General features: G+C 43.6%; 2 protein-coding genes across 3 annotated transcripts; one reads left to right on the top strand and one right to left on the bottom strand.

The window, feature by feature from the left end:
• Nucleotides 1–258: 258 nt before the first annotated feature.
• Nucleotides 259–7356, bottom strand: rragca (Ras-related GTP binding Ca). Its single transcript, XM_076041376.1, has 7 exons — nucleotides 6956–7356; nucleotides 4988–5191; nucleotides 4262–4461; nucleotides 3323–3437; nucleotides 2828–2970; nucleotides 2547–2695; nucleotides 259–946 (listed from the first exon to the last, which is right to left on the bottom strand). The coding sequence occupies exons 1-7, from the start codon at nucleotides 7136–7138 to the stop codon at nucleotides 792–794; spliced, it is 1149 nt and encodes a 382-aa protein (XP_075897491.1). The 5' UTR covers nucleotides 7139–7356; the 3' UTR covers nucleotides 259–791.
• Nucleotides 7357–8293: 937 nt separating this feature from the next.
• Nucleotides 8294–11151, top strand: LOC142898442 (c-Myc-binding protein-like). 2 transcript variants are annotated; one of them, XM_076041378.1, is made up of 5 exons: nucleotides 8294–8446; nucleotides 9569–9641; nucleotides 9904–9952; nucleotides 10107–10236; nucleotides 10746–11151. In XM_076041378.1, the coding sequence occupies exons 1-5, from the start codon at nucleotides 8432–8434 to the stop codon at nucleotides 10782–10784; spliced, it is 306 nt and encodes a 101-aa protein (XP_075897493.1). In that variant the 5' UTR covers nucleotides 8294–8431; the 3' UTR covers nucleotides 10785–11151. The 2 variants fall into 2 exon arrangements, with proteins under 2 accessions (XP_075897493.1, XP_075897492.1); XM_076041377.1 differs by lacking the exon at nucleotides 8294–8446 and adding an exon at nucleotides 8898–9067.
• Nucleotides 11152–11160: the final 9 nt, after the last annotated feature.

Below are 11160 nucleotides of genomic sequence, written 5' to 3'. Positions count from 1 at the left end.
GTCAGATGGACAAGCACGATCCCTTTTCAGTGTGCGAAGAAAAACTCATTTTTCCCTTCATGTATTAAAAAAAAAAGAGCGAGTTTCGGGCAGCATTCAGGTAGCGTGAGGTGAGCGAGGCGCCGACAAGCTCCGTCGACGTAAGGCCATTTTCTCAACATGTGGGTTAGACTGACAGTTCACAGACAGCGGCGTAAATTTTTCTTTGTGTGTGTGTGTGTGTGTGTGTGTATATGTGTGTGTGTGTCTGTGTGTCTGTGTGTGTGTGTGTGTGTGTGTGTGTGTGTGTGTGTGTGTGTGCGTCTCTTCAGCACAGCAGTGGTCAGGCTGGTTCACCAACGAGACAGATTCCTGATCAGTGACATCACAGTTTGTCCAGAACGAGAAGTTTGTTTGTTTGTTTTTTTCCTTCGACTCTCTCTGCGCTGCTCTTGAGGACCAGCAGCTCAGCATCACAGCCTCCGATGCTTCCTCAGCAAACCCAAAGACACGTCCGCAGTTTCGCTCTTTCACTCATTTCAATTCATTTCGTTTCACCTGAAACTAATTTCCCTTCATCTTCAGCCTCCGCAGGTCGGGCGGCGGTGCATCCGTCCCTCGGTCCGAGCAGTCCGTCTGTACTTCAGGGTGCTGGGATCAGGGGGATTTGTGATTGGTGGAGCCAGAGAGCCTCGGCGCAGTTCACTTCAGTCCGTCCTCTCTGACCTTCGAGTCCTTTCCACCGTTTTGCATCGTTCTCTCTTTCTTTCTCTCTGTCTTTTTTTTGGGATTAAAGTGTCCCGCGTCAGCGTCTAGACGTTGTTGCACGGCGTGCCGTTCAGCGCCACCGCCTTGCCGCACGGCGAGCCCACCACCTGGGAGCCCGAGGGCCGCTGGGTGGACACGCCCACCTCAAACACCTCGTGGATGGCCTTCCGGAAACAGTGGAAGTTGTAGTCTATCAACCCTGCGGAGGGGGAAGCGGAGGGGGAGGCACAGGAAGTGAACAGAATGAAGCTTTTCACTTTAAAATGTCCAAAATATTCAAATTCTAAGGGAGCGCCAACACAAAAGGTGGAATATATAAAACTGAAAACATCTCACGGAATACATTTAAAGCTGTGCTTACGTCAGACTTGGTGAATGCAGTTAGATGGAGGTGCCTGCATTATGATAGTATTTGTGTATGGTTTGGTGAGAGCTGAGCAGGTGGTGGCTGACAGGAGGAGTGCTGACAACCACACACTAGATCCCTTCTGCCAACCACGGAGAAGCTGCTCAGCCTCTCGTCCAAATCAAATTATTCAGGCCGCAAAGTTGCGCCGCCGTGGAACCAAACACAAATTCAGGCAATTCAAACCTGAGAATGAGTCATTTTCCCCCTCCAAACAGGCGTTTCATGTTGGGGAGGGCAGGAGGGGGGTGCGGTTGGATGTAGAAAAACACGCCACCGCATGAACTCAAACACAAATCCAGTCAAACCCGAGGAACCTCAGCATGTGACACCGGCAGCGTGACAACAAGCCTGCAGGTCGACAAACTAACCCGCAAAGGCAGCGTGTCGGAGAGTCAACACGCAGGTGACTGTGGCTGGTGTTGGTCCAATTACCCAGCCAAGATGTTTGAGAAGTGAATTATGGGTCACGCGGTGCCAGGTTAGCGCCATCCAAAGGCCGTTCTGTCAAACCACACGTCTGATTTAGTGACTGAAAAGTATTTTGTGTGTGCAATTTTCTTGTACGACAACTTTTTGCCCTTGTTGGGTGTCGACCGGGTGTGAACTGGGCCTAACACCAAAATTGTATGTGGAGTGAACTGACCAGACGCAATTCTGTTCTTTTTCAACTGCAGCACAACCAAACTGTAATCAGTCCTAGTTATGACCAACGAACCATTTTTGGAGGTTTCCACTTTTAACAAGACCCAATGTTATTTTCTGCATTTTCATTTTTCTTGTAGTGAAAATGTACTGAACAGTGATTCCAAAGCCGAGGCACTCTCAGACAATCTCCCTCTGGGTATGATCCAGTTTTGAATTGAACGACACACCAGCAGCATAGTTCAAATAGCTCCACTTCAAGCAACAACTAGAAGAAGTGAGTTTCTTTTACCGTAAATTATTTTAAATACTTGTATACAAATTTGGGGAGTAAAAGTAAAAAGTTGATTTCCTCAAGAAAAGTAGATACCTGGAAGTATTTCCAAACCTCTGTTACCAAATAGTGATATGCAATGAAAATGCAATTACAATTAATTAATTACAAAGGCCATAATTAATTTTTTTATTTAATTGTTTTAATCAAGTTCGCTGAAGAAAAAAAATAATAATAATAAATATATATATATATATATAAATATATATATATATATTAAAAAGAAAGAAACCCATAATTATTATTATTATTATTATTATTATTATTATTATTATTATTGTTATCACATATTTTTTAATACTGCAGTAAGCTGCAGGTATACGAGTAGCTGCTTTGATTCCCTGCCAGGGAGCGTCAAGTCTCCACTGACAGCCAAGACTCCCCAGGCGACGCCAGACTGTGCTGACGGCTCACCTTTGCGCTCGAAGCTTTCTTCCCGCAGGATGCAGACCAGAGCCAGGAACTTGGTGACCTCTTTCAGGTAGAGAACAGTGGTGTTGTTGAGCTTGATGATGGCCATGGACTCCTTGTCGTAGGCGCTGCCGCTGCCGTCCTCCCTCAGGCTGGGGCAGGAAAAAAACAAAAACAAACGGCGACGTAGAATGAGTCCATTTCGGACGCGTGCGAACGGACTGAACCAGTTGCTTTACATCGAAGGAGCCTTTGCGGGAGAGCCGTCCGAGAAGGAAACTCACCCGTAGATGCAGGAGACGTCGATGACCACGTCGATCATGTCGCAGCACAACTCGTACGACTGCATGTCCACCGGGGAGCTGTCGGTGGCGATGTAGATCTTGCTGACCACGTCGAACAGGAAGGCCTTCTCGATCCCTGAGTTCTGTCCCCGGAGAAACAGGGAGGAAAGAAAAAGGAAATGGCTGTTGGAAAACTGCTGGACAGACAGTGCTGGGCTGGTGCTGTCCTTGGAGTGCAGAATGTTACAAGTAAAAGCGGTTGGTCTCTTCCGTTTGCCCAGTTTGAATGCTTTGGATTATTCATTATTAGTCCCTTCCTAGAATCAGTAGAATTCGGTCACACAAACTTGTGAAATTCATGGGATCCTGGCTGTCACATTGCAGGCGGTGACTCATGTTTGACACATTGTCACATACAATGACATTTATTATTAAGACGGAGACCAAAAAAAAAAAAAAAAGAAACAAAGAAACAAAGAAAAAAACCCCACTCACAGAAATGAAGATGTTGAGGAGGTTCTCCAGCGTGGGGAGCTGAGGGATGAGCTTCTGCACCACCTTGCTGAAGGCCTCGAAGATGGAGTGGTCGTAAATACTGGTCAGGTAGAAGCTGAATGACATTTGGAAAAAGAAAAAAAAAAAAGGAGGAAGTGAACAGGCGGTTACTAGCAGCCATTGCTTCCTCTTAGCACACATGAAAGAGACAGTTAAAAAAGACACGGTCACAAGATCGCAAGGCAAAATGCGTTGGCTTTTATTATAATTCAGAAATAAAAAAAACGGATTTGAAACAGATCCAGTGTTTCACCAATGTTGTACGTCCTGAAGCACACGACCTTCGTGTTTCCTCCTTCTAATGAACTGTGAGGAAGTTACAAACTCGGGCTATCTGCACGCAGACGAGCTCCACAAAGAAGGCAGCACGAGAGAAAAACTTCCAATCTGGGCTCAACCGACACATGCAGTGTTTCTACACACAGAGAGTAAAATTTATCTTTGTGTTTTAGTTTTTTTGAATTAGTATTATTTATCTTTAAAGGTGGGTAAGCTAGGTTATCGTAGTTGAAAAATGTACCTAGTACTTGTTTGTTTTAGTTCATGAACAATATTTTTCTAATTCTCTGTTCTGAATCAAAAATTTAAACCTCCATTTCAGTTTAACCTAAACAAATTTTTTTTTAAAAAGTCCACGTTTAAAAAGGAAGCTGCATCTATGTTTTGTGGCATAACAGACTGTAATCAGCTGCTTCTTCCAGCCTCTTGTACTGGGAGGTGTGACTGGCTGAAGCCGACATTCTGCCACTAGTGTGTGGTGGGTGGACACAGTTGTGTGTGAAAAACGTCAGCAGGCCGACTGAACGCAAAAACAACACGTACATAAGCAAAGCGGTGGTTTAGAATATTGGGACCATTTGACAGAGATAAGAGACCAACCTGAGGTGAAGCTTTTCTAGACTGGCGTCTGCCAGATCGTCATTGGCCCGCTGGTGGATGTCCCTCTGGGTCTCGATCTTGTGGTCGTCGGAGAGGCCGTCCACCTTGTGGATGAAAACCTCGAAGTTGATCTCTGGGTTGACTCTGTAGGCCCGCGACACGGTGAGGTGCAGCCTGCCCAGGGCCTCCACGTAATCGTCCTGAGGAGTCACGCAGACACAAAAACACCACATGTTTAAAGCCAATGATCATACACTGATTGAAGTACCAGGACTGACTGAGACTGAACCCCCCCCAGCTGTGTTGTCTCCCGGAGCTGCGAGGCTCCAGCCGCCCTCTCCGATATCACCGTGAGGGCCGACTGCTGAAACTAATTGAATCTGATGCACCTGCTCCAGTGCAAATAAACCCTGCAATCAAATTAGATGTGGCTAACGTTGTCGCTGAGATTACTTCTGGAAAGCACTTAGAGTCATGTGGATAGCTCCACCATAAAAAGCCAAGGCATGAAATTGATCTTTTACAGCGTCTGTGCACGTTCTTGTTCGCTGCGGCTAATTCAGCGGGGCCTCGCCGCAGTCGCAAACATCAACGCTCTGTAATTTAGTTTCAATTTAATACAACAGACGCCAGAAAAAGGGGACTCGCGATGCTACGACGAGATTCTGGATTTGCTGTTGGCGCCACGCAGGCGTAATTGACCAGAACTCTTTGGCAGCTGCTCACCTGAGCGTCGATGACAAAGATGAGAGCCCCAGTTCCTCTGAAGATCATCTCGTAGTCGAAGGTCGGGTCAAAGAAGTCCACCTGGCCCGGGAAGTCCCAGATCTGGAAGTTGACAAAGGAGCTGCTGGAGATGTCGTCCTTGTAGATCTTGTTGGTGCTCTCCAGGAACAAGGTTTCGTTGGGGGACATTTTGTGGAAGACCACCTAAAGGCAAAAAAAACAAACAAAGTTGGCATGGACAATCTGTAATCCTGAAGTGCACAAATATATGTATGCACAGTACAACACTTTAACTGTTTTAAAATACATTGCTGAAACAACTATTCATAGACTTTTTTTTCACACATTGCATGTTATATAATGCAAAAGTGCTGCTACTGTAAGTGCATTCTTCTAGTGGAGGAAATGTTCAGGGCACCACTGTATTTCTGCTGAGGCATCGCTTGAACGTCACATGCTGAGCAAGAGGGGGAAAGGGCACCGCCGAGGACCCGCACTCACATGACAGGTAGTGAGCATGCGTCTCTGTGCATTCAGCGGGGGGGGGGGGGGGGGGGGGGGGGGGGGACTGTATCGAAGGAACGCAGGAAACGTTCTCTCCATCCACCTGCTGCCATTCTGAATTAGTGAGCAGCCCACCAGGGTCACAAACCCACATGAACCAGCAGTAAGCCAAATCACATGTTCTGCAGCACGAAACAGGCGGCTTAGCATTAATCTGAGACTTGAAGGTGTGTGTGTGTGTGTGTGTGTGTGTGTGTGTGTGTGTGTGTGTGTGTGTGTGTGTGTGTGTATTATGGCATAGCAGCAAAAGTGTCCTTGCATGTGGAAAAGCAGTTATTGAAGTTGTTCCCTTCAAAGTGAATCCCCAGCATATCGCGCCATATCCAGTCCCCCCCACCCCCAACTGAATTTCAACATAAATAATAAAATATCAGACGAGGCACGACTGCACTCCATTTATTATTTAGACGCGGTGCCCGTTTGAAAGTGGTAAAGCTAAACTTACACGAGAACTTAGCGGTCCAGTTGGATGACATGACAGAAAATGTGGTGTGAGGTGCATCGAGGTTTGCTGACATCACAGAGCAAAGGCTTGCAAAGTAGGCTGCTTATGTACGATGGGGGGGGGCAACTTTGCTTCTTTACAAAAAGAAGTAAAGGCTAAACTTTTCTTATTTCTGGGACACATTGCTGTTGGAAAATAAGATTAGTCAAGAGAAAATCACCAATCTAATCAATCAAAACACCATCTTGGCTGACAAAAAAATTAAGACATGTTAAAACAGAACAAATACTTCTTAAAATAGCTACCGGTGATGTACACGACAGGGCTGCTTCGGTTTTTTCTGATTTGCTGAGAGAGGTACTAAAACTTTCTAGACTTTATGACGCAGGTCGTGGGTTTACTGAGTGCTATTCAGTAGAAAACCCGCACAAGCTCTATGCATATACATGAGGTGCATAGCTACATTGTGCATGTACATGTTACATGTGCACTGATTTAAAAGCCCGTGTTGTGACTTGCAGAACGAAAAAGGTGTGGCCAGCCGTCATGTGAGAGAGCCGTACATCAGCCCCGGCTGCTGCCTCACAGGACTGACTGGGTGGGACTGTCGTGTAATTTGGCCCACTGGATGAGTGGTTAATCAAACAGTCACATGCTCTATGTCCACAAATCGGTCGAGATGCACTTAGCATCACTGTCAACCCCGGTTAATGATTGATGCTAACGGCTACGCCAACGTTAGCATACAATGGTTGCTAACTTTTAACAACAACAAAAGTGATTGAAGACACTGTAATTTTTGTTCCGTTTTCACGGAGGGAGTATTTTTGTATCTCCGCTGTTGTTGGACTTCTTATCTCCCGGCTCGCAGTTATCGCCACTCAGCAACTGCTAGCTATTTTTTGCTAACGTCCCCCTAGTGACGTGCGCGAAGCCAAGCTAAGAACATCTCTCTGTACCTTCTGTATCGACGACTTGCCGCTTCTCCGCAGACCCATGAGCAGGATTCTCGGCTTGCTGTCGGACGTCGACGGGCTCCCCTCGATGTCGGCCTCCTCCTCGCCATAGCCGAAATCTTTGGGGAACGAGTCTGTAACCCCGTAGCTGTCAGCCAGCTGTTCCACCTCGTACTGAATCGACATTTTGACCCGAAACGCTGGTTGGTTCCCCTCTTCCCCCCCGTTACTTATCGCTAGCCGCACCCGTGTTCTTGCAGAACGGTTCGAGTGCCACAATGGAACGTCACACTTGTGAGAGAATTCTTTTTCAGTACCGTCCAGCACTGTTGAAAACACCGATCGTGATTCCACACATTTCCTCAGGATTTCCTCCCTCTTGAAAAATCGTCGCCCTGCAAGCCCCGCCCCGTCACTCCTATTGGCTGTGTGAATTACATCATAGCCAGTGATTGGACAAGTGGTATGGCAATCAATCGAGGTTCGTTGCTGTCACCTGACTTGTCCTCAGACTTGTTTTGTGACCTATCACCCTGAGAAGCAAATACAGACTCGTGACCAAAGAGTCTTTAACAGTTTGCACAACAAGAATCTAAAAAAAACCCAACATTTTTTTAATTGATATGCTAAGTTAACCGTTTTTACAGGACCGTAAAAAAATTACATATACTGTATATGTAAGGGTGGAAAGCAATGGTGTTCTGCAAAATAGCCAGCAGAGGGCAACAACGATCCCTTTAGATACATTTAAGGCATTCAGTTATTCTTTGAAAAGTAATTTGATAGACAATATGTGCGTTTCACATTTGCTGTCATGAGAAGCATGCGTTGTACCTTTTTTTCTTCTTCTTCTTTTTACAGAACCATGCTGAGTTTACGGAAGTCTAAGCTCGCCTTTGATGTTTTTTTTTGATGGCCATAAGTAGTAGTACGGATTTTCCGGTGGGTATATGAATGTAACATACCACAGAGCGATCCGTGTCATTGAAGGATGAGCTTCACAACCGAAACTCATCTTTACAGTGGTGTGCGCAATTTTCATAATTTCAGAGAAAATTCGCATCCAAATCATAGAGTTAAAGAATACAATTAATTTAAAATATGAAATAATGCAACTCAATGTATAAACTAACTTTGTTTGGTCAAAAACATGAGCATATTGTCAATGAGTTGTACTTCTCAGCGTTTGTTTCTGTAATTCATTGATAAAAGCTGTAGATATTCAGCTGTGATATCAGTGGCTGACTACAACCACATTTGCTGACACAAATTCATTATTATTTTTTTGAGCGTGTCAGAATTAAGAGTTTATCCACAGAGTTCTAAGATCAGAGTGATTGAAAAAATAATGAGGAGTTCAAAGGCCAGCTTCAGGCAGGGTCAAGTAGATTCCCGTTTTCAGAGAAAGGAAGCAAAAGTTATACGGAAGCAGTTGGATTCAAGCGACCGTTCGCTTGTTTGGAAAATAACATTTTCACAATGGAAGCACAAAAAGTAAGAAGCACAAACAGCCTTGCATCCCACTTGACCAAATCCATATCTACGGTTTATTACCTGACTGCTTTAAAAAATATATAATATAATATAATACGTTTATAGCAATATTTACTGTAAACATTTTAACGCAACAGCAATTTTCATTTTTCTATTTAACATACAGTAAATCAGGTCTTTCGCACCCCTGCGCTGCTGTATCACGTGACAGGGTGTACTGATATACACTGACAAAGCAAAATAAAAATAAATAAATAATAATAATAAAAAAAAAACAAGAGAGACAGAACTTCCTACCAAAGAAAGGATAAGAAACTGTACTAATAAGTGTAGCAATGGTTAAAGACTGTTTAATTGCCGATGGAAGGAAAAAAAAAAACTGCTCGTAAAGCAATACTGCTAAACACTAGGGACAAAAGAGGAAGAGTTTCCGCCTCGACAGCGCGCGCTCCCGCGATGCTAACCACGTTCTCGGCACCTCAAGCCAAACTCTGCACAACATCGGTAGTTTTACCTCCAGTCGTGTGCGCGTTGTTAGGAGCGACTCGGCAACACAAAGCATTGAGCGACATCCGGAGCGAGTTAAAAGTAGTCGCCAACGCGATCATGGCACATTATAAAGTAGGTTTGTCTGTTGTTCAACTCTTCTTCTTTTTTCCTTTTTTTATATTGTGATGTTCTGTGAATACTGTTTCCTGATTTTAAAGTGGAAGCTAGCTAAGCTAATATTAAGGTGGTGGGGCTGAAGGCGCTCATCAGGAAGGTGGCCATTGGCCACCTGTGCCACTCTGACCTGTGAGTTTGGTTGTTGGCAAAGTGACTTGCGGTTTCTTTTCTTTTTTTCTTTTTTCTTTTTTTTAAAGAAATTGCTACGGCAATGAGGCTCAAACGAAACTGAAACCACGAGTGTTTAATATAGCAACGACTACCGTCACTTCAAACATGTCTTTTTAAAAAATAAATAAATAAATAATAATAATAATAATAATAATAATAATAATAATAATAATAATAATAATAATAATAAGCAGTTTTTTTTCAAATGCATCACACCTGACGGATAGTCATTAATTTGTTAGAAACAATAATGGAATGTCCAGTTCTGTTTCACTCCTGTGCCAGGCTCCAGACTCCAAAAGGGAACAGTTCAGGAGATACCTGGAGAAGGCTGGTGTTGTTGACAGTCTTACCAAAGGTGAGCGTTTTTGCTTTTTTAGAACTTGTCTCTTGTTCTTTTCAGCCACAGAAGTTACCAGCTTGCCACATAAGGACAACCTGTGGTGCAAAATGGACTGCTTGTTCCTTTTGCTGTGGGCTGGAAATCAGCACAACGCATCTCTTGGTGTTCTGAAATGTTGCATCCGAGATATAAGCTTTAAATGCCTCATAGCTAATTGATTTGCTTCATTGTGTTTTCACTTCCCCCCTGTGTTTCATTATGTTTCATTGTCTTTCAGTTCTGGTGGATTTATATGAAAAACAAGAAAAGCCCGACAATCCCCTGGAGTATCCTTCCATTTACAGAAAGTGCCACGGAGATCAGTAATGAGTTGATTCAGCATCTTTCCCGCTCAGCTCGGAATGATTTAAGCCAGAATTGTTGGCAGTTTGATTTGCAGGTCCAATGCTTGTTGCAGGTTCTTTAATCAGCTCCTCCCAGATTCGTCAAGGACAATCTCGGCACGTCAAGCCTCTCTCAAGGAAGCTCTTACCCTCTGCAGCAGGAAGTGATTGACCTGCGGCAGAAGTGTGCGAGTCTAGAGGAGGAGAACAAACAGCTTAGGACAAAGGTGAGCGGGACATTTCATTCTTACATTGATAACTGCTTTGTCATCATAATAAGGCGGATGCGTTCTCTTTATATTTCAATGCATTAAACGAGCAGAATGGGCTTCAATCACAGCTTCATCACTGCGTTTTTCAATCTGTTTAGTTTTTTTTCACACAGCTGGCTTTATTTCTTGATTTGCTGCTTCACATTGAATACATTTTTTTTTAAAGTACACAATATTAACAGGAAGGTGTTTTTGTTTTTTTTCCAAGGATTACAATCATTATTTTACTGTTTTACTGTTAATCATTAGTCATAGCCAACTTAGCGCAAAGTTTGCTTTATTTGTTAGATCACTGAAATCTGCTAGGCTTTCTGAAAATGTTTTGCAATCCTCTGTCATCAGGGGATCCCTCCCAAATTCGCCAACCTTCTTCTGTCAAAGGCATAGAGGCATTTTCAATAGGCTTTCTGAAAATAAGAAAACATGACGCCGACCTTGATGTGCTTTTCTCTTGGTCTTTCCAGTTGCTGCAGTATGAACCAGAAGAGAAAGCAGCTGAGTAGGCTTTCCATCATTTTTTTTGTTGTTGTTGTTGTTGGTATCACCGTCACTTTTAATTTAAGAAAATGGAGAAAAGACAAAGGAGACATTCTTACATGACAGCCAAAAAGTAAATAGCTGAGCTGCCTCCTGTTGTAAATCTTAGTTCTTACTTAGTTTCTTAAACTTTAACTTAGTCGATAAATGTGTTTATGAATGTGGGTTTTGTATTATTAATTCTGCTTTTTATCATTTTATTTTTCTGCACACACTATCACTCAGACCCTCGAACAAATTTGCACATTCTTTATTTTGCGTGGCATGACGAAAGTAAACAGCTCCAACGAGGAATAAAGATGTAAATAAAAGACATTCTGGTAAAATACTATATTTGTTGTC

Source organism: Nelusetta ayraudi, unplaced genomic scaffold (assembly GCF_046127955.1).
Source record: "Nelusetta ayraudi isolate G7.1 ecotype Tasmania unplaced genomic scaffold, CSIRO-AGI_Nayr_v1 ptg000066l, whole genome shotgun sequence".
Classification (NCBI taxonomy): Eukaryota; Metazoa; Chordata; class Actinopteri; order Tetraodontiformes; family Monacanthidae; genus Nelusetta; species Nelusetta ayraudi.
Note: the sequence above shows the minus strand (reverse complement) of the source record. Positions and strands in the feature narration are given on the sequence as shown.